This window comes from Mercurialis annua, linkage group LG3, assembly GCF_937616625.2.
Source record: "Mercurialis annua linkage group LG3, ddMerAnnu1.2, whole genome shotgun sequence".
Taxonomy (NCBI): Eukaryota; Viridiplantae; Streptophyta; class Magnoliopsida; order Malpighiales; family Euphorbiaceae; genus Mercurialis; species Mercurialis annua.
The window spans coordinates 71,134,395-71,157,074 of record NC_065572.1 but is presented as its reverse complement, the minus strand read 5'-3'; the positions used below and the strand labels follow the sequence as shown (position 1 = coordinate 71,157,074).

Genomic DNA, 22,680 nt, shown 5'->3' with positions numbered 1-22,680 from the left:
AACCATGAGGTACTTTCCTTATCTTCTTCAAATTAGAAAAAAAAATCCCTTTTACTTTAAGCACAAGTCATTTGTAAAATGTAAGTAAATAAAATTTCTCAAGCAAATAAAAATTAAAAAATAAAATATACACAGAACTAAAATCCTTTTTTTTTCTTTCAATTGCAATACAACTGAACTGAATTCCATTTGTAGTATTGATTACAAAAGAAAGAAATATTATGACATTAAAATTTTATACCAAAACAATACTAAAGGTACACCTCGTGACCTGCACACTCTCATTTTCCAGCGATTATAACTTCTTCGCTGACGAGGACTTTTACCCGCTGCACTCTCCATTGCTACTCTCTGAACCAAAAACTCAAGAATATAGAACGTCGAACCATATTTTTTTCTTTTACATTTTATTTTCTCGAGAAAATTTCCATTTCTTTGGAGCATCACAGAGGCAAAGCTCAGGCGGTTATTTTGACAAATTTCAGGTACTAATGAAGAATTATAAACTTTGTTGTTCAATCTTTTCTTTAAATTTTTTTGATGTTTGTTACTAATTTTGTAAATGATTTGTTCCCGTGCTTGAATGAAATGGGTTTCCATGCCTATAATCTTTTGCATGTGTTCATTGTTCTGTTTGGATTATTTGTGTATTTTTTATTGTTGGTTGATTTGCCCTGTTGATTAATTAGTTCTTGATAATTTATGTCGTTTGGTATTCAGTTTCTTTAATTTGTTTGTCAAATATCGATAGCTAGGACTTGCTCTGATTTACTTAAATTTTGTTTGGCTTAGCAAGAATGCACTCTTCATCCAAGAAATTAGCTAGAACAATCTCTGACCCGAATGAGAATCAAAACCCCAGAAAGAAAATGCTAGCCCGTCGAGATTTCCCCCCGAATTGCAGCGAACGAGGTTCTTGTTCTACGAGTATTAATTCGAGCAACGAAGGATCGAGTTCTGCAGCCAGTGAACATGTGAAGCAGGTTCTGAAGTTGTTCCGCGAGACGCTTGATAGACTGGAAAAGGAGGCCAAATCCAAGGGAAAAAGAGCTAATGGCCACATGCACAAATATGCAGTTACCATTATGGGGAAGTCTAATTTGGTTAACTCGGATAAACGGTTGGGACATGTTCCTGGAGTTGAGGCGGGTGAGAGATTTCATTATATGGCTGAATTGTATGTAACTGGGGTTCACTTGCAGCTTCAGAGAGGAATTGATTACTTGAAGGAAGGGGGAATGCTGCTGGCTACAAGTATTGTTGCTACTGATCACCACTCCAATTACATGAAATCGGCAGATGTCTTGGTTTACGCCGGTGAAGGTGGGAAGGATTCAGCGAAAGATCAAGTGCTTGAACGCGGTAATCTTGCTTTGAAGAACAGTTGGGAGCGGAAAAAGCCTGTACGAGTTGTCCTCACTGTAGGTCTTAAGAGCTGCAAGGGTTATTCCTCAGATTTCAACTACTGTTATGATGGCTTATACATGGTTGAGGATGTAAAGAAAGAAAGAGGGAAATTGGGGAAATTTGTATTCAAATTTCAGTTGAAGAAAATGTCAGGGCAGGAAGAAGTACTGATCACGCGTGGATCGTTACACGAATCTGTGAAAGGGGTATCACGTAAAGAAATACGTATACTGAATGATATTTCTAATGGCAGAGAGAAGATACCAATTCCTGTGGTGAACAAAGTTGATGGTGAAAGACCTTTACCATTCACTTACATTGCAGACATTTCTGATCCTGAGGATCAAAATCATAGTTTGTCAACTGTTTGTGATGGTCCTGACAGAAGTATTCAGCTTCAACTTGAGGTGTTCAAGACTGTGTCAAAAGGATGGGGGCTTAGATCAAGATCATACATTCGAGCCGGAACATTCATATGCGAATACGTCGGAACAATTGTTGAATCGAAAGAATCATACAGTAGTTCTGGAAGTGATGAGTATCTGTTTGATGCAGGAGATGACTACGATGATCGTATTCGCAACACTCAAGCTGTTCATGAGAAAGAATGGGGATTTACCATTGATGCAGGGGAGTATGGTAATGTTGGAAGGTTCATTAACCATAGCTGTTCTTCAAATCTGCAGGTGCAAAATGTTTTGGATGGCAGTAAATTTCCTCATGTAATGCTGTATGCAAAGAAGGACATAGCTCCTCAGACAGAGTTGACGTACGACTACAATTGCAGGTTAGCAGAAGCTCGATACATGAATGGGAGTGTTAAGGCCAAGATTTGTATGTGTAAATCCGTTAACTGTGCTGGAAAATTCTACTGATAGAGATTTTTTTTGTCATGTTGATTGAGTACATTTTAGAGGTTCTGATAGATTTTAGCATACTAATACAATGAAATCAAGACTCATGTACTGCATAGACGTTATTAAAGGCTAATACCACTCAATTTCCTAAAGTTCCTTTCTGGTCATGATGGGTGTCCACTATTCAGGGGTAAACTAATCAACCTACCGAACCAGATGAAGCTTTAATTCAGTTTGGTTTTCGGTTTATTTAGTTTGTTTATGGTTAACAATTGTGAAAAATTTGATTAATTTGGTTAAGTTCGTTTGTTGGTACGAAATTTCTAACCAAACCGACCGAGTTAACCGAATCACACATATCTAAATAATAATGTTACTTCTGTAAGTTTTTTAATTTTTAAATGACTTAGATATCTATTTTCCGGTTTCCCTCTAAATTTGTATACAATTTAAAATTAACACCAAATTTTATTTAATTCATTTCATTTTTAAATTTTAATAATTAATAGTACTCATGAAATTCGGTTATTCGGTTGCTCGAATAATTGACCGAATGAAAAAATAATTTTGGTTCAAATATAATCCGGCTTTAGTTATTTCGGTTACAATTACGGTTATAAATAATTAGAGAAATTTGGTTAGAGGTGATTTGGTTCGTTGGCCAACCCCACGGATGTAATAGGGCTTCATATACGGTACCACTGAAGTTTGGATACCACATGTGTCATTCACCAAATATAACCTGTTATAGCAGGTAAGTTTAGCTTTTTTTTCATTTAAGTATTTTTTTTTCTTTTCTTTTAATTTTCTTTCCTAAACTTAAACTAATCGAAAAAATTATTTATCCTTTACATTTTTCTGTTTTGTTTAAAGGAATATATCGAGGATGGCTTCCAAAAGCATCGATGAGCGGTTATTTGACGGTAGCCAATCACCTTTGAAGAAGACAAAGCTGGAAGCAGAGGGCGAAGGCGGTGCTAAAGTTGTTGCTGCCGGTGATGAAGCAGAAAACAGAGGCTTATACATTTGCAGCAATTGCGACAATTGTGGTCTGCAATTTGATGACTCGGAAGAAACGGGGGCTTATGAGGTTAATTTACTTTAATGCTGTCTTCAGTGGATTACAGAAAGTTCATGTATGATTATTCACTTCATTAATTACTGTCTTTTTGTTTAGGATTTTGAGCATTTATAAGAAGTTATATGGGGGGAATGATGGAAGAACTGCCATGGCATTATGTTATTTAGCCAAACTGAACTGTTCAACAAGTAAGAGACGTAAATAATGTTACATTGAATTTTTAAGCAAACCAATCACAACTCATTTTGTTGAACTCGTTTGTATGTGGAGTAGAAGCTTGTATGCTTAGTTAATAATTGATGATAGTGTTTGTAATTGATAGTAACTGGCAGCTGTGATATTTTTGTTCAACCAAGAAGGATCAAGACAACGACTTGTTGTCCTCATGTTCTTTGATTCACTCGTCTATATGGTAAAGGAGAGAACTATATAATGTATGCCAATTTTGGTTATAACGTTGTTCAAGTGTGCTTATAACAGACTAACTGGTTAGTTTCGCTTCCTGTAATTTGTTACAATTATTATTTTTAATAATTTCTTAGGGTTTTGGACGTGTAAATAGTTGAATATTTCCAATATCTGCTGCTTTTTGTAATTCGATTTTTGCTCATCTGATTTACCAAAAAGACATGAAATTCTCACATTAAGATAATAATGCAATGCTTTTAGAATAGGTGAGTTAGGTTATTTATTATAGTGTTCTTGAATTTAATATAATTGCATTTTATGTTAATAATTTGGTTAAGTATTGTTCAGATGTGTACCTTAGAATGTTAGTCATTAGTCATTATTCAGTGAAATGATTAGCACGTTCTTGCAGATTCTGAATGAGGATTTGTGTCTGCCTGTCTGCTGCTTGGTTGATTCTGATCCATATTGGTTTGGTTTTGTTCCACAGTTAGCTTCTTAATTGATTAATGCACGATTTTGGTTTCATTGAAATTCAAGTCAATCAAAAGTCAGAGTGAATTGATTTCTCTTTTCTTTTGTCCATCACTTCTATTTTGCAAGCAAATGGCCTAGGATGCTAAATTTCAAGGTGTCCCTGAAATACGTTGGTGTGGAGTTTTTCCTTATGATCTCGAGAAATATGACCTTTCTTTGGTAGAGTCTGCTTCTTTCAACAGCTGAAGGTATTCTTTTGCTCATAAAATTGACTCACTCCTAATGTCTGCATATGTGTCTTTGGTTTGGTTCCTGATGTTTTTGTTAGAATTGTCTCATTCTTATGTCTGTGTATGGATCTTTGGTTTGGTTTCCTGAGAAAGTTAACTTTTTTTGTTTATATTTGACTGCATCTGTTCATTGTATTAGATTATGTAATTTTGTAGTTCAGACAGTTACCCTTTTGTTTGATTGCAGATGAGAAAATAATGTTAATTGATGGGCTGCAGTTTGTGTTTATGTTATTTTGGTTTTATGTGCAGTTTTTGTTTCTAAAATTACCCTTTGGAGAAAATTATTTGATCATATGTATGAAACAACATTTCACTTAGTAGCTAAATTCAGATTTTTTATGGTGTACAAGGTTCAAATTATCATAGTTAAATTTATAAACCTGTTAGATTTATTTGACATTTGTTGATTATAATGTTCAAATCTGCAAAGGCATTACCCACAGATAAAAAAAATCACAAAGCTGTTGAACTTGTTGAATTCCAAATTGAGATTTGACAAATAATTTGAAATAAGAATTGTGCAATTGGATCTCTGAAATATTTTTATTAACAGGAACCCTGTATTCTCTTCGAATTACATGATATGAAGATCCTAGCAGCCAAAAAATTATCAAATTCAGCATTTAAAGCCAAAAATAAGGACACCATGGTGAAGGTTACAATTTCATCAAGAAAGAAACCTTGATGCTGCCCGTTGCGCTAACAAATTTCAGGCAACCAGTTTATCTCAGTTCTATCCGCGTCTCTCATCAGTTTTTCAAGCAACTCTCCAATGGGTATTTCGTCGTCACCATATTTTTTGAACTGCCGCTTGAAATTCAGTTTCAAATGCTGCACCTGATTGGAAATTAAAAACATAAGCAGTTAGTCTTTTTCTATGTTTACCAGAGTCTACAAAATGAAAAACTTTTGGCAACCTTCCGCAAGGGCGAGTCAAGCTTTGCATTTGAGAGAATATGAATTCTCGGAGGAACCTTTTGAACGACAATAGGATAAATGATATATCTACTGCAAATGACTATATCACAGAAGTAACACAAAATAGGTGAAAAATAGTACAAATGTTTTTCATCGGCAATAAATTTTCTGGGAACTCATACTTGAAAGAAGTTCTCTAAAAAGAAAAGAAATATATAATTCCTAGCATGACCGTATAGCGGAGTTGATGTGTTCAAACTCAATTTGTGAAGACTCCTGATATGAGCTATGTTGTTGTGAAGAAAAAAAGAGTTTTCTTTAGATTTCAAATCAGTATTGGATGATATAATGGACTCAATGGATGAATCTTGCAGTCTTTCACCCAAATTGTCTTTACTAAAGAACATTTTGCAAGAGGGACTACAATGTACACAAATCATCAGGAACATGGAATTAACAGCTTTAGACTAAATACAACTACAATTAGTATATAAGCAGATTAATCAATTTCTCTCGAAGCACTTAGAATGCTGACCAAGTTCAAACGAGACAAAAATGATGATCAGAGCGCCATATTATTGCGAATTTGAAACGGAAAACTAGCATTTAACTTCATTTTTCGTTACCTGTTAAGGGGAGTTGCTGCAAAAAGATTAAACAAGCCATCTGCCTGCAAGTTCTTAAGTTGTTGTTGCTGATTTTGGGAATTGGTGACAGTGTTGGATGCACCGTTGTCCTTAAGCCCCACCATTAGATGATTCAACGACAAAAGTAATAAGAACCGAGGAAAAGAAGGTTGAATGTGTAAATTTTCCAATAACATACCCGTTAAAAACCCTGTTTCAGCAACATGTGCAAGCAGCATACCTACTAGTCATGTGATAAATACAGTAAAACAAAATCATGTCAAACAAAAAACACTTACAACTTAATCTGAGAGCTTCTACCATTAATTAACCAACATGGAGAATAGAGATACATACCAGTCCTAGCTTTAAGTTCTAACAAATGAATCTCATCAAAATCAGATAATAAGACTTGTAATGTATTTCATAATTGCCAATGATAGCTAAAATCAGAGAACTACTGCAAACAATCACAAAATTTAAAATTCTCAAGAAGGATGTACACACTTTCATCATGTTTGCATACATGTAATACTAACCAATAACATCTAAAACCTACTGATCCATTAAGCAATCAAAATGAGAAATAATAAGTTTACTAAGCAATCAAAATGAGAAATAATAAGTTTACTAAACAATCAAAATGAGAGATAATAAGTTCACTGAGCAATCAAAATGAGAGACTATCAAACTTTCCAACTTCAATTTTCTCGGAAAGCTGTCTGTGCATTCATCTCCACCCAAAATTTTCCAAACAAAGACTATATAAATTAAAAGTCAATAAAACACTTCAAAATCCTATCTCATAAAATCCCAAAAGCCAATTCAAGTATACCAAATAAAATTCTAAAATTTTCGGCCAATTCACTCCAAATTCTCATGAAACTTGACAACCCATATCATCAAATCGAACAAAAATCCTACCTTTGCAAGCTTTGGTTAAAAAATTGATAAAAGTTCCAATCTTTTTAAGAACAGAGTAAATAACATAATAACAACATAACATACCATGAATTGATCGAGCTCCTTATCATCACCGCCAAACCCTGACCAAGAGCTGAATATTTAGTTACAACATGCTGAGATTGAGCAAGCTCAGCATCAATTCTCGGCAACTGATCAACCGGAGTAGCGATCCTTAAACAAGCTACATGTAAGGGGGCATTTTGCCAATTCATTATCCCATCTCCACCACCAACGCCGCCGCCGCCGTTACCATTCTCACCTCCTTCACTCTTATTATTCATAGTCTCACTGTTATTATTATTCATAGTACCATTGTCACCGAATTCTAACTGTGATTTAAATTCGTCACCGGCTGAATAAATAAATGGTCAAATAATCAACGGAGGACATTAATCAGAGAATGATCTAACGGCTATGCAAGCCAGTGGTACCTAAACTTAAGTGGTATTGTAGAACAACCCAATATTAGCGGTGCAGTTACCAAGATTAGGACTACATGTACATATAGATGCTTGCTAATTTTTTTTGGCTAAACCTATTTTAAGGTCCCTGAACTGTACGTTTTTAGTTCATTAAGTCCTTCAACTTATTGGCTTCCTCAAGTCCCTAAACTTTCATTTTTTGGTTCATCAGGTCCCTCAACTTTTATTTAACTTTCTCAGACCCCTAAATTTTTGTTTTTTTGGTTCTTTAGGCTCTTAAATTTTTATTTTTTTACTTCATTAAGTCTTTAAATGGATCTCCCTTTAAGGACCTAATGAACCAAAAAACAAAAGTTTAGGGATCTGAGAAAGCCAAATAAAAATTGAGGGACCTGATGAACCATAAAGTGAAAATTTAAGGACCTGAAAAATTAAATAAAAGTTGAGAGATCTGATAAACCAAAATTATATAATTTAGAGACCTCAAAATAGGTTTAGCCTTTTTTTTTGAAATGAAGGTGTTAAGGCCATCTTCTCGAGTGAGGGTTTGCCATAGGGATGCACTATTTTAATGCTACTTTGGTAATAATTAATAGAGTTTTTTGTATATAAAATTTTAAATTTTTGTGTTTGCAGCGATTTGAGTATAACATTTAAAAATTGATATAAAAAAGTATAACTTTTTATTATTTAGTATAAAAAAGTATAATCTTTCATTTTTTAACATTTCCGACCGAAAGTCATTATCCGATGCCGTTTCAGATATTAAAAACCGCCAAAATAATACTGTTTGGTGAAAAAGGTATAAATTACTAGAAAATGCCCACAAAATGAAAGGTTGAACTTTTTTCATATCAAGTTTTAAAAATTGTGCTTAAATCTCTACTAACGCGAAAGGGTGAAATTTTATATACAAATAACTCTAATTAATAGGATCACTTTGAAAATATAAATAATTGTTATTCTATATAGTTATCTAAAAAATTAAGAAAATTTTGAAATTACTTAAATTTGTATCCCTTCTATTAAATAAAAATTGGTGATTTTTTATAACATTAGTCCTTATTTGAATAACCAATTCAACATAATACATTGTAATTTATTGAGTGTTGAGCTTGTAGCTTTGTTCTTATACCTAAAGCAGAAATTCAAAGCTCAAGTCATAACACATACTAGTCATGGTTTTAGAGTCCTAGTCAATGCATTTCATTTTTGGAAATAAAGCTTGCCCTACTTTTACTAAATGTGGTGCAAGATTCCCGCGGTTAATTATTTAGGGGAATGCAACCATTTCTATAAGTAAAGCATTTTATTTTTACATCTTCCCGTTCAAACTAATATTTATTTTGAAGGAATTACAAGTTCTTATATAATTGGTTCTCAGTTATAGCGATTAAAGTCACACATACAGAGCCTATGAATTTTTCTGAACGGGTCAAGACGGCACTTTTAAATTTCAAATTTCTTTTTCATTTTATACCTAGACAAACTTCTTTTAATTTCAAAAATGGATATCCATTAAGAGAAATAAATATATGGTTAAATAAATGAAGTTGTTGGGTTATATCTGTTTTAATCGAGGACATATCAATAATGGTTTTTTATAAATACATATCAATGATGGTTAAAATTTAAAAATGACAAATCACTAATGGTTAATATCTTTGCATTCTTTTTTAATCAATTACGATCCTAAATTTTATTTTTCTACAATTATAATCAATTTAAAAGGTTTTTATTTCAATTGTATTTAAAACTATAATTTTTTTTTAAAAAAATATGACCTTTGTATGTTTTATCAATTAGATCAGATTTTTAAAATATTATCTAACTTTTTTAAAAAATTATTATAAAAATTTGATCATAATTTATAAACAAACGCAAAAATTTTAATTTAAAGTTTGAATATAATTATAAAATATCTTTAAATTTGAAATAATTATAAAAATAAAAAATGTCTGATTGCAATTAATAAGAACTGCAAATATTTAAATTTAAATAATACTTTTGTCATTATTATTTGTAATACAATTAGTTTATTTTAATATACCCAAGCATTTTAAAACTAAAACTTTTTTTTATCTTATTTTAATTATAATTAAATTTCTAAAAACTTGTAAGCCAATTTTTAGAAGATGTGTTGTAAAATTTCTTTTATCTTGAATTATTAAGATAGATTTATACGGTTTGATATATTTTAATATATGATGTCATTTATTTAACAGTGAAATGAAAAAAAATGGAAAAAAATTAAGAGCTTGAGAGGGGCTGCTTTCAATTTTTTATAATTGGTTTTTCTGATAATTGGGGAGAAGGGGCGCTTATACCATTTGAGCTACTGCTCGTTAGTTTTATAATTGGTTTTCAGTTATAGGCAATAGGCATAAATAACCGGGTGCCGGGCGGAAGTCAAATAAATTTTAAATGAAGCTGTTGGGTCAATTATATCTCTTTTAGTAAAGAGCATATCAATACAATAATGGTTAAAATAATATTTTATTTTTTCAGCTTATTTTTGTTTGCTCTATTTCATTTTTTCATTTTTATAATTTTCTTCCTTCATTTAATTTTTAAAACTAAAAAAAAAACTAAAAATTATAATTACAAAATTTAAAACGTCAATAATTATAAAAAAGATTAAATTGAAGTCAAAAAACTATTAAATTTCAAAACTATGTCATCTTTATTTATACATATTAAAAACATAAGTTTAAAAATAAATCAATTCTTTTTTTATAATTAAGTCCTTTAACTTAGTTGATTAAAACATTAACAAAAAAATTGGAGGACCATATCGTTTGATTTTCAAATAAAGAGACGAAAGTATGAATTATAACAATTTTTACGTACAAGTGACCAAAGACTCAAATACTTTTTAATTTATATTTATCTGTTTTTTCTCTTAAGTTTTTTTATATGTAATAGGTATTTTAAAAAATTATCCGATTCGTCCTCTAAATTTGATGATTCGACCTGATACCGCCCTAATAATATCAGAACTCCAGGCATCGCCTAACAAATGCTATGCTCGCCTAACAGGTCTCCAAATCTCCCATCGCCTATGTCTGTCTCGGGCGGACTCATCCAGGTCTGCCATCTAGGCGACCTCATCCACTCTGTTCCCTGACACCCACTACCCGGGATAATCGGGAACGTGCCTTCACCATTATCAATAATCGTGGGACAAACCCACGATTTACCAGATAACAACCGCCTTAAACTCACTATAAAAAGAAGCCACCGAATGCTGAGAAGGGTAAGCACAAAATCAGACTTAAATACTCTTACATTCATTTACCTACCAAAAAAAACCCTCTCTGACTCAAGCATCGGAGTGGCTTTCAGGCTGAGCAAGCCTGAGGTCCTTTGAGCTTATATTTGTTACTTGTGCAGGAAATACAGTACGGGCGACCCTCTAAGATCGACCCGTATCATTTGGTGCGGTGAACGTGGAACTTATTAGTTTCGTCGTTCCTTTTAGATACTTTTTCAGAATTTGCTTTTTCAAGAATGGATCCCCTACGAGATAATACACTACCAGCTGCCAACAGAGAAGACAGGGAAACAGAACCACCGGCCCTAAATCTGTTCCCCCCAACCAGCGAAGAAGGAGAAACCAGCGACCCCCTGGCGATATGACAGACGATACCTCCAATAGCCATAGCACCTGACGAAGAGCCAATCAACAACCAAGCAATGTTCAAGGCTTTCCTAGAAATCACCAGTCTACTCAAAGACATCAAACAGAGTATCTCGTTAAAATCGCCAGAGCAGGGATCAGCGAAATCACCAGTACAGAAGTCAACGTCAACCATAGACAAGGGAAAAGAACCGATGCGAGAGGAAGGTGCCCCGGAAAATTCCGCAAAGAAACAAAACGCCCCCATAGTAATTCCAGACGAAGAACGTTGGATGGATGAACAACACACCCTCAAAGGCGGAGAAGAGCATCTGGAGGAAAAAGTCCGCCAAGTCATGAGCAGGCTTGGAATAAGATGTGAAGACGTAGATATCTCTCTTCGAAGTGACTCACCACTTGCAGATTTCATCATCTCTCACGAGTTCCCTACAAAGTTCAAATACCCTCCAAATTTGGAATCATACGATGGAACAGGCTGTCCCAAGAGCCATATTCACAAATTCCAAGCGGTGATCAATGTTCAGACAAACTTAGATCACGTACTATGCAAACTTTTTCCTACTACCTTAAAAGGTCTGGCGCAGGAATGGTACCAGAGTTTAAAGCCAGGATCGGTGCTGACGTTCAAGCAATTCTCAGGACTTTTCCAGGCTAGATTCGTAGCATGCATCCCTCAAAAGAAGCTGTCCACAGACCTGCTGGCCATCATGCAATGGGAAGGAGAGACACTCAGGAAGTATGTAGAAAGATTCAATAAGGAGGCGATGCAGATAGAAGACCTGAGCCAGGAGATCGCCTACACAGCATTACTCAATGGAACTACCAACTCCGACCTACGAAAGGAATTGTTGGCTAAATCACCAAAATCATTTACCACACTGATGACCATCGCGCATACACAGATCAGAGTGGATGATGGCCAGAGAGAGATAGAGAATCGCCTTGGACGGGTAGAAGAACGAACATTTGCAAAAAGAAGAAATGGGGACAGATCGCCCACAGGAAAGAGGTTCGGAGAAAAAGGCAACGACCATTTCAGAAATAAAAGGAAAAAAGACGAAGATAGGCGATATACGCCCCTGAACACAACTAGAACCAACGTACTGTTTTGGATAAAAGACAGCCGAGAGAAGGTCAGATGGCCAAGGAAGATGAACGCTGCATCAGCCAGCAAAAGAGACAACAGCAAATACTGTGAATTTCACAGAGACAACGGCCACACCACAGATGAATGCTGGCACCTAAAGGAGGAGATAGAAAAGCTAATAGAAAGGGGATCCCTTTCCCAGTTCGTAAAAAGGGATACTGAAGCCAGAGAGACGGAATCAGAAAGAAAGAAAGAGCGGAAAGAAGAAACCGCCAGAAGACCCAGACCAGAGCCAGCAGGCGTGGTTAACGTAATAATGGGCGGATCGACCGGAGGAGACAGCAATACTACAAGAAAGAAAGCTGCAAGAACAGTCTACTCAGTTAGCCCAGGTGCACCAAATGCTAAGAAATTCAGAAGTGTATCTTTTTCGGAGGGCGATAGTCACGGCTTATCAGTCCCCCATGAGGACGCCCTAGTTGTCAAGGGGCGACTCAACAATTTCGAGGTATCTCGGATGCTTGTAGACACGGGAAGTTCGGTAAACATGATCACGATGGAGGTGTTCGGCAGAATTGGACTCAAGAAAGAAAATTTGACACATGTCTCTACTCCACTGGTGGGACTAGGAGGCAAATCTGTACAGGTGGAAGGATCACTGGAAATAAACATCCAACTGGGAGATGGAGAGATCTACAAAGAGATCCGAGCAGAATTCATGGTGGTCAATATGGACTTTGCATACAACGCAATTCTTGGAAGGCCACTTTTGCACGATACGTGCGCATCCATTTGCATGAGGTACCTACTGATGAAAATCCCAACCAGAGAAGGCGATGCCGAAGTCAGAGGATGCCAAAAGTCAGCCAGAGAAGCATACTTTACAGCTCTCAGGAAAGTACATATAACCTTGCCAGTACTAACAATGGAACCTCCAGAGAAGAAGGAAAGGGCGGAGCACTATGGGCGAACCGCGAAAATCGAATTATCCCCAGGAAAGGAGATAGAAGTGGGAGATGAGCTAGAAGAAGAAATCAAACGATCTCTGACAGAAAACCTCAGATCGCTTGGAGACTCCTTTGCCTGGACAACATACGAATTGGTCGGAGTAGACCCGGACGTCATATGTCATCGGTTAAACATAGCGATCGACGCGAAGGCAGTGATACAGAAGAAGAGAAGGCACTCGCCCGAAAAACAACTCGCCATCGCAGAAGAGGTCGCCCGGTTAAAAGCAGCAAACGTGATCAAAGACGCCTATTACCCCAAGTGGGTAGCAAATGTGGTGATGGTAAAAAAGTCCAATGGCACTTACCGAATGTGTGTGGACTTCACAGATCTGAATAAAGCATGTCCCAAAGATAGTTTCCCGCTCCCACACATTGATCAGTTAGTAGACTCCACAGCAGGTCACGCCCTCTATACATTCCTAGATGCCAAGGCGGGATATCATCAGATACCCATGGCACCTGAAGACCAGGAGAGGACGGCCTTCATAACGGACCAGGGATTATTTTGTTACAAGATGATGCCCTTTGGTCTAAAGAACGCAGGAGCCACATATCAGCGGCTGGTGAACTCAATATTCAGAGATCAGATCGGAAAACACATGGAAGTTTATGTGGATGACATGATCATCAAAAGCATCCGAGCTGAAGACCACCCAACAGATGTGAAGATAGTCCTAGAGACGCTAAAGAGATACCAGCTAAAACTCAATCCGGAAAAGTGCGTATTCGGAGTACCGGCAGGCAAGTTCTTGGGATACATGGTCTCTAAGCGGGGTATTGAGGCTAACCCAGACAAAATCGAAGCGGTCTTAAAAATGACGCCGCCACGGAGCATACATGAAGTCCAGAAGCTCAACGGCCGGATCACGGCTCTAGGCCGGTTCATGTCCTGCTCGGCAAAACGATGTCTACCTTTCTTCAAAACCCTGAAACAGATCAAGAACTTCACATGGACAGCAGAATGCCAGCAGGCGTTTGAGGAATTGAAAAGCTTCCTATCCTCGCCCCCACTTTTGGCGAGACCAGATCCGGGCGACGTGTTATATTTATACATCTCTTGCTCTGACGAAACAATAGCAGGAGTATTGGTATCGGAAAAAGGAGGAGAACAATACTCGATCTACTACATTAGCAAAGTGCTCAGAGATGCGGAGCTAAGATACCCGAAGTTGGAAAAGCTGGCGCTGTGCGTATACACCGCCACCATCAAGCTCCGACATTACTTCGAAGGACACCAAGTCATTGTACGGACCGACCAACCATTACGAAAAATCCTCCAGAAGGCGGAGACAAGTGGACGCATAGCAGAATGGGCCGTCAAAATAGGAAGTCTGGGCGTTATCTATGAAGCTCGAAAAGCACTGAAAGCTCAAGCACTAGCCGACTTCTTCGCAGAATTAACATTCAAAGAACCCATGGAGGACAAAACGACTCCCTGGGAGATACACGTCGATGGAGCAGTTTGCGGAGAAGGAGCGGGTATCGGAGTCGTGCTCAAAGGACCAGGAAGAATCCAAATGGAATATTCAGCAAGACTCGAATTTCCAGCTTCCAACAATGTTGCGGAATATGAGGCACTGATAACAGGGTTGCAATTATGCGAAGAACTCAATATCTCCGAAGTCCAGATCTATAGTGATTCACAGCTGGTCGTGAACCAAGTCTCAGGGAACTTCGAAGTAAAAGAAGCCACATTGAAGAAATACGCCAAGCAAGCCAAAACCTTCTTTGGCGATAATGGGCGATCCTGGTCGTTACAGCAAATACCCAGAGCAATGAATGGAAGATCAGACGAATTGGCAAAGTGGGCAGCAACAAAGAATTACGACTCAATGAGAAACATCCCTCATGAAATCAAACGACAGCCTAGCTTTCAAGAAGAAATTGAAGAAGGCGAAGTACTGATGGTAGAAGGGGAAGAAACCTGGATGACCCCCCTCACATCATACCTGGTTAATGGAATACTCCCCGAGGATAAAAAGGAAGCCAAAAGAATAGTGGTACTATCATCAAAGTTCGGAATATACAACGGCCGGCTGTACAAACGGTCATTCACCCATCCCTGGCTAAGATGTGTGAACAAAGAAGAAGGAGAGTACATCATGAAAGAATTACATGAGGGGACCTGCGGAGCACATGACGGAGCATCAACACTGGTCAGGAAAGCACTGCTACAAGGCTATTATTGGCCCACAATGAAAGAACAAGCTACAACGCTAGTAAGGAGATGCTGGCCTTGCCAGCAACATGCCTTGGTACCAAGAAAGCAGGCTTCAGAAATGAAACCCATCGGCAGTGCATGGCCGTTCGCCCAGTGGGGTATGGACATCCTGGGACCTCTCCCTTTGGCCACAGGACAACGGAAGTTCCTGGTAGTGGCAATTGACCACTTCACCAAGTGGATAGAGGCAGAACCACTGGCAAAAATCACCCAACAACGCATAACTAACTTTTTCTTTAGATTTATCTTGTGCAGGTTTGGAATACCGAAGGTGCTGATCACAGACAACGGAAAGCAGTTCGACTCAGCAAAGTTTAGGAAGTTTTGTGCCGAGTATCAGATCGACCTAAGGTTCACTTCGGTTTACCATCCACAATCAAATGGGCAAACCGAAGTGGCCAACAGAATCCTACTGGCCGGACTAAAAAGAAGACTAGACGAGTGCAAAGGAAGATGGGTAGAAGAACTCTACAGTGTCCCATGGAACTACCGTACCACCCCTAGAGAATCAACGGGCGAAACACCGTTCGCCCTAGCCTCTGGAACGGAGGCTGTAATTCCTGTAGAGATCGGCGCACCCACGCCAAGGACAGAAGACAACCAGCTAAACCTAGAAGAAAACGAAGAAGAGCTCAGGAACAATCTGGATCTCCTGGTTGAAAAAATCAACAGATCAGACATCAGGATGGAAGCCTACAGACAGAAAATGGCAAGACATTTCAACAGCCATGTGAAGAAAAGAAAGTTCGAATTAGGCGACCTCGTCATGAGAGAGACCGAAGTCAAAAAGGAGAAGCAGGGACCGGAAAGCTGCAACCAAATTGGGAAGGACCTTACACCATCAGCAAGGTCATTAAAGAAGGAACATTCAAACTCACCAACTCCATGGGAATAACCATACCCAGAACATGGAACGCCAACAACTTAAGGAAAATTTAGCAACAATGTTTCACCTCTCAGCATGATTAGTCATTTAGTATGTATGCATTTAAATTCCTCCAAGTGATATTCCATCACAGCATTGTATTTCAAATTCCTCCAAGTGATATTTCATCACAGTTTACATTTCAATTCCTCCAAGTGATTATTTCGATCACAGTATTGTATTCACAGTTCTACAAAGTATATATTAATTTACCCTTGCTTGGACAAGGAAATTTCACAGATACTATCTTATTACTAAGAGTTATTGTTTAAACAAAATATTTCCAAAAAAAAAGGGGGGAACTGACGAGTTCAACCCCACAAAGGAAACAATAAATACATGCGATATAAGCAAACATCGCCCAATAAAAATGCAAACAGAGCAGAATAAAGAAATATATATATTAAAAAGAGGGTAAAATACGCCCTCCAAAAAGTTACAAAGACAACATAAAAAAAAATGAGAAAAGAAAATTCTTCCTATACAAAAACTAAAGGGAAAAGGAGGAGTCTAAAGCTTGATCTCTGGCTCAACCTTCTCCGGGACAGCCTCCTTGTTCCCCTCCAAAATATTTGGGACAGATAGCCCCTCCTGCGAACCCCGCCTGGCTGAAGAAGAAGCATCAACAGGAATGTTACCAGAACGGGTAGGAGAAGGGACATCGGCAAGACTTAGAGGATCGGACCCTGGAAGGATAGACTCCAGATCAGAAGGCCGATCCAATAAGTCCAGAGCAGCAAAAGGCCGCTCCGAGGATATAAGCAAGCCGAAGTCCTTCTCCTCAGGACTACCCCCCAAACCAGGTACATGTGGCCCCTCGCCAACCTTGGCAGAATCACGGGCCGCTGGGACAGACTGTTCGGCAACCTCAGCAGCATTCTCACCCTTCTCAGGCTTGATAGAGACAAACAAGTCTTGGGGAGAATCTGGCTCACTCTCACTGTTAACCCCCTCGGGAAAGCCATATAAGAATTCAACGTCCCCCTCAGGATGACGCTCCAAATAGGTACCCACGATGGTTTCAGTGAAGTCAGTCAGATCATTGGCTAGCTGGGCGGTGTTTCGGCGACGCCTCTCCTTCTCACGAATCAGCCTGCCCCGCTTCAAATAAAGCCTCTTCTCAGCAACAGAGACTTTATCATTAAGGGCCGTGACAGTGGTGTCGAACTCCTTCTTGAGATCGTCATAGTCAGTACCTTTCAACACCACCTCTGCCGCCAAATTCTTATTTTCCTTCTTAAGGCGGGCGACCTCCTCAGAAAGCACACGCTGCTGCTTCACAGCACTCTCACTCTCTCTGGATAACCTATCCACATCAGCACGAAGAGAGTCCAGCCTCTGAGTGCACCCGCCGTGTTCGCTGCGAAGGGAGTCATACTTTCCCTTCAGAAGTTTGTACTCCGTCTTTATCTTCACATGCATCTCATCGTCATTGAGACGGTTGGAGCGATATTGACGGAGGGCATAGGCAACCTAAACATAAAATAAAGCCAAGTTAGAAAATAACCATAACAAAAAAAAAAAAAAAAAAGGCGAAATCATAAGGTTAGAAAATAATCACCTTTGCCAGATTAGAGAAACAATCGTCCATCAGTACGTTGTCCGGCCTCTTCAAATAATAATCAACATCCGAAGGGCAGCAGGAACCCCGGAAGATGTCGTGGGCAACGGCAGGACAACGCACAGTAGCATCGGCCCCATACTTCTGAAGGAGCAGGTCGACCTGAGTCACCATTACATCCCTCCTGGGCCTTTTCATAGAGGGTCCTTCCCCCTCAGTATCTTCGCCCCCTGAAGAAGGAGCTCGCCTTTTGCTGCCGGTCGAAGCAGCCGGGGCAGTCTGGGGAGCCACAGGAAGGGATCTGGGATGCTTCTCCTTCGCAGGAACCTCCATCTTATCCTTCCCCTTACCGGTGTAAGAGGGAACAGCAGGAGGATTAGGGCTTGTAACAGGTTCCTTTATCTGGAAGCCCGGCAGCACCACCCTAGGAGTGGGAGCAGATTCATCACCCTTCTGAGAAGAAGGTGGTTTGCCTCCAGCCATGGGAGGAACATCGCCTCCTTTCTTGGCAGGCGCCTTCTTAGCCTCAGATATCGGCTTGGGAATAGTTTGGGGAAGGGCCTCCCTCTCTCGAGCCTCTCGGCGAGCTTTCCTGTCCTCCATAACCTTCTGCTGGAGTTCCTTGAAGTTCGGCACTGAAAAGTCAAAGTAAACAAAATTCAGAAAACGCTCCACAAAAATTAAAGAAAATAAAAGCTTCATGGTACAAACAAGATACCAGAAGGACTAAGGGGCATAGAAGAAATATTAAGGGGAGAAGAGAGAGGTGGTTCGCCATCCTCAGGAAACTCGCCCTCTTTGAGAAGCGAGGTTTCCTGATTATCATCATTCTTCTTCTTCTTCTTCCCCTTCTTGCCACTCCTTACTCTCCTGTTTCTCTTGGAAGCAACGCCTCGATCCCAACCAAAATAATGTTCAATGAGCTTCACCACATGAACCTTCTCGCCATCCCGGAGCAGAGTCAACGTTTTCTGATCATCCTCGCTCAATGTAACCTTATCCAATTTCCTAGGACCTTCCAAAAATACATTTGGGATGGAGCCCCAACCCCCTTCCTGTTTAGCAATCACAAAAGAACCTTTCCACCGCTTTAAAGAGTTGGGAATGCCACAAAAGGGAGATCGGCCAGGTTGTAAATAGAAGAACTCATCACTTTTCTTCCTCCCAAGAGAATATATCGCCCGGACAATTTCATAGCCAACCGACCTCTTCAGATGGAGCCCACGAATGAAAATCCCCGTCAAATGGCGATGGGCGTTAGGGTGAAGTTGACCTAAAGGAATTTTAAGATGGTCAAACACCATCTGTGTAAAGCCATCAAGGGGTAGCCTCAAGCCTGCTTCAAAATCTTCTATTAAAATCAACTGCTCGTCGTCACCTAGGACTTGGTCAACAGCCGATCCTTCAGAAGGAATCCGGAGCCCGATGGTGGAGGGAATCTCGTACCTCGCCCTAATCCAAACTAGGGCACTTTGACCAAGGACAATGGGCCACTCGGACAAAGGTTTTTTCTTACTAGAAGATACCCCAGAGGAGACCGTACGTCTCTTCAAAACGAAATCTTCCTCATCTCCTTCATCATCGCCCAGTTCACCATCTCCGGCCTCATCTCCACCAGCATCCTCAAGGGGAGCCTCACCCTCTGGCCCTCTGTCATCAACACCCTCCTCACTATCAGGGATCACCTTTTGAGACAACCCTTCCTCGTCAGATGACAACTCCACAAGGGTAGCAAGAGGAACAGGGTAAGTAGGGTCACTGGCAGAACTCTCAGAAGAAGAAGAAGAAGAAGGGGAAGACACTGAAACCTTTAATGTAGACATCCTAAAAATATACTATCTGAAAGCAAACAAGAAGAAGAAAACAAGAAGACAAACAAAAATAGCTAAGCCACTTACTGATTAGAAGAGAAAGTCTGGTGCTATGTAACTCGAAGATTCTGGCTGGAGAAATAAATCAACAGAAGTAAAGAATCAGATAGAAAAATCAAGAGTAAAAGACTTTAAATTAAAGAATAAGTACCTCTTTTATACGCCAAGGTAGACACTCGAATGCCTGACAGCAGGAAACTCCTCGAAATAATCAATGAAAAACCAAAAGTCGCGTTCTTTTATAGTCAGAAAACGCTTCAAATTCGTAACCGTTGAAGGAAACGTTTGGAATTCGAATCATTTCGAAAATTTCGGAAATTCGAATTTTGAAAATTGGCGCTTCAAGTCTTTGACTTAGCAAGATTATAGGGGGGGACATCTGATACCGCCCTAATAATATCAGAACTCCAGGCATCGCCTAACAAATGCTATGCTCGCCTAACAGGTCTCCAAATCTCCCATCGCCCATGTCTGTCTCGGGCGGACTCATCCAGGTCTGCCATCTAGGCGACCTCATCCACTCTGTTCCCTGACACCCACTATCCGGGATAATCGGGAAGGTGCCTTCACCATTATCAATAATCGTGGGACAAACCCACGATTTACCAGATAACAACCGCCTTAAACTCACTATAAAAGGAAGCCACCGAATGCTGAGAAGGGTAAGCACAAAATCAGACTTAAATACTCTTACATTCATTTACCTACCAAAAAAAACCCTCTCTGACTCAAGCATCGGAGTGGCTTTCAGGCTGAGCAAGTCTGAGGTCCTTTGAGCTTATATTTGTTACTTGTGCAGGAAATACAGTACGGGCGACCCTCTAAGATCGACCCGTATCACGACCAATTTATCAACTTTTTGTGTCAGATGGGATTTAAATTCGATATCACACGCATTTGACTGTATATATAATGCACACTCTTTTTCCATAAAAAGGACCTAAAACGTCAAAAAAATAAAGATAAAACATGGATCAAAATAGAAATTTGAAAAAATACAAGGGGCTTCAATATGGGTTGGCCTACTGTGTAAACAAACAAGAAGCATAAAGAATAGCACACCAAATTTTGTTTTCTTTACGTTTTCTTTTATTTAATTTCTTCCAACCATCAAATCAGGCTATTACTTACAAATTTCAGGTATAATTGAGAAATTATGAATGTTCTTGAGATCTCTTTTTCATAATTCATAGTCTTTTTTTGTTAATTATTTTGTAGCTTCGGGTTGGTACATGTCTTCGTATTTTCTCTTTGACATATTACACTCTCGTTTTACTTTTGACAGACATCATAGTTAAACTAGATTGAAAAAAAAAATATGACACATTAGTTTATATTTATATTATCATATTTCAGTTTTAAATAGTTGAATACGTAATATTCATGGAATTTCCGTCATCACCTTAATCAATGAAATTAAATGTTTCAGATCTTTTAGTTTTGCCTCACCTCTAATTTTTTTTGGCATAAGGCATATATATTAAGTTTTTAATACTACTGTATTTTTTAAATTAGTTCGTTTCGCTATAATTTATATATATCGAGACCTCGTAATTTTAATTTTATAGACATTAGGCGGTTTCCGCAAATATCACTAGCAATGTCACAAAAAGAGCAATTGAAGATGAAAGTATGGAGACCTAATTAATTGAAAAAACATTAATGTTGAAAAACAGACTAACATGCATAAACTGTTAATGTCCTCATATATAGAATAGTTATTCCTTCACTAAATTACTAATAAAAAATTTAGCCTATGACAAAAAAAAAAAAAAAAAAAAAATTACTAATAAATTCATCAACATAAAACCAAAATCCTATTCTTCTTCTACGGGCACTTTATGGCGACAAAGAGGACACAAGTGACTCTTATGCAGCCACTGAACAACACAATCTTGATGATAAAAATTCGAGCACGGCATCCGAATCGCTTCCGTCCCCATCTCCATCTCCTCCAAGCAAATTACGCACTTCTTCTCTTCCAAATTCTCATCATCGAACACGAATCTCGAGTCGCTCGCCGGAACTGTACGATAAGTATCATCCATCCACGAACCCCCTCGCAGCTCTCCTAATAGGATCTACACCAACAAAAAGATTGCCGTAGGTCTTACTTGTTGTACGGACTGCAACGTATAAGTAAGAAGTTGATTAGACTATAAATTGCCAAAAATATGTAATTTCGAAAAGAGATTTTGAGTGATAATTATTGATCCTGATATTATATATATATTTCAATTAATTTGATAAAATAATAATAATTTTTCGGTAAAGGATAAGATTGCTACAAACAGTACAATATAAATTAATAATATATTTGTGATGCAATTTTTTATCACTTATTGAAAAATATTTTAAAGAAAATGCTATCTGAAAGAGTTAGACGAAACCTAAAAAATGTCGCGGGACGAACGCGAATACTATTAATTAAAAACAGACAAAGTTACAAAGAACTAACTCAGATTGCCGACTCAATAAATACAATGCATTATAAAAAGCAAGTTATAACTAATTACATACAATTTCCGCCTCTTATTTGTTCTGTATTTCGGAGATGGAAGAAGCACGAAATATGACCTCATCACTTGTAATTCCGGCGGTAGTTTAGGCAAACGGAGCATAACTTAATAGAATAATAAAAATAGACATTCTTTACTAATTATCATTTTCATAATCTATATATGCTCATATTCTGTGATTATTGCAAGAGCTAGTAAAGGGATAACAACAAACATAAAAAAAATTAAAAAGAAATAAAATTCGTTTGGATATAAATTAAATATACTAATTAGAAATAAAATTATTATTATTATAATGAAAAATAAAAACAATTTCATTTTGAAGTGTAATGTGAAAAAAATGAAAATATATGAGAGGGATGAGGAAATTTGTATAATGAAAAATATAAGA

General features: G+C 38.1%; 3 protein-coding genes across 5 annotated transcripts; 2 read left to right on the top strand and 1 right to left on the bottom strand.

Moving 5' to 3' along the window:
- The first annotated feature begins 246 nt into the window (after positions 1–246).
- LOC126674746 (histone-lysine N-methyltransferase, H3 lysine-9 specific SUVH5-like) lies at positions 247–2,472 on the top strand. The gene is made up of 2 exons (XM_050369245.2): positions 247–485; positions 793–2,472. Exon 2 carries the CDS (start codon positions 798–800, stop codon positions 2,280–2,282), a length of 1,485 nt encoding a protein of 494 aa, XP_050225202.1. The 5' UTR covers positions 247–485; positions 793–797; the 3' UTR covers positions 2,283–2,472.
- A 2,575-nt stretch (positions 2,473–5,047) lies between these two features.
- LOC126671498 (uncharacterized) lies at positions 5,048–7,482 on the bottom strand. Of its 3 annotated transcripts, XM_056105334.1 has the most exons (4): positions 7,076–7,482; positions 6,068–6,177; positions 5,441–5,541; positions 5,048–5,360 (listed from the first exon to the last, which is right to left on the bottom strand). In XM_056105334.1, exons 1-4 carry the CDS (start codon positions 7,336–7,338, stop codon positions 5,223–5,225), a joined length of 612 nt encoding a protein of 203 aa, XP_055961309.1. In that variant the 5' UTR covers positions 7,339–7,482; the 3' UTR covers positions 5,048–5,222. The 3 variants fall into 3 exon arrangements, 1 of the variants encoding a protein (XP_055961309.1); XR_008790506.1 differs by adding an exon at positions 6,267–6,311 and having other exon boundaries at positions 5,267–6,177; positions 7,076–7,168; XR_008790507.1 differs by adding an exon at positions 6,267–6,308 and having other exon boundaries at positions 5,267–6,177; positions 7,076–7,163.
- Positions 7,483–11,289: 3,807 nt separating this feature from the next.
- On the top strand, positions 11,290–16,308 carry LOC126672947 (uncharacterized). Its single transcript, XM_050366893.1, has 2 exons — positions 11,290–15,600; positions 15,712–16,308. Exons 1-2 carry the CDS (start codon positions 11,290–11,292, stop codon positions 16,306–16,308), a joined length of 4,908 nt encoding a protein of 1,635 aa, XP_050222850.1.
- The last annotated feature ends 6,372 nt before the right edge of the window (positions 16,309–22,680 follow it).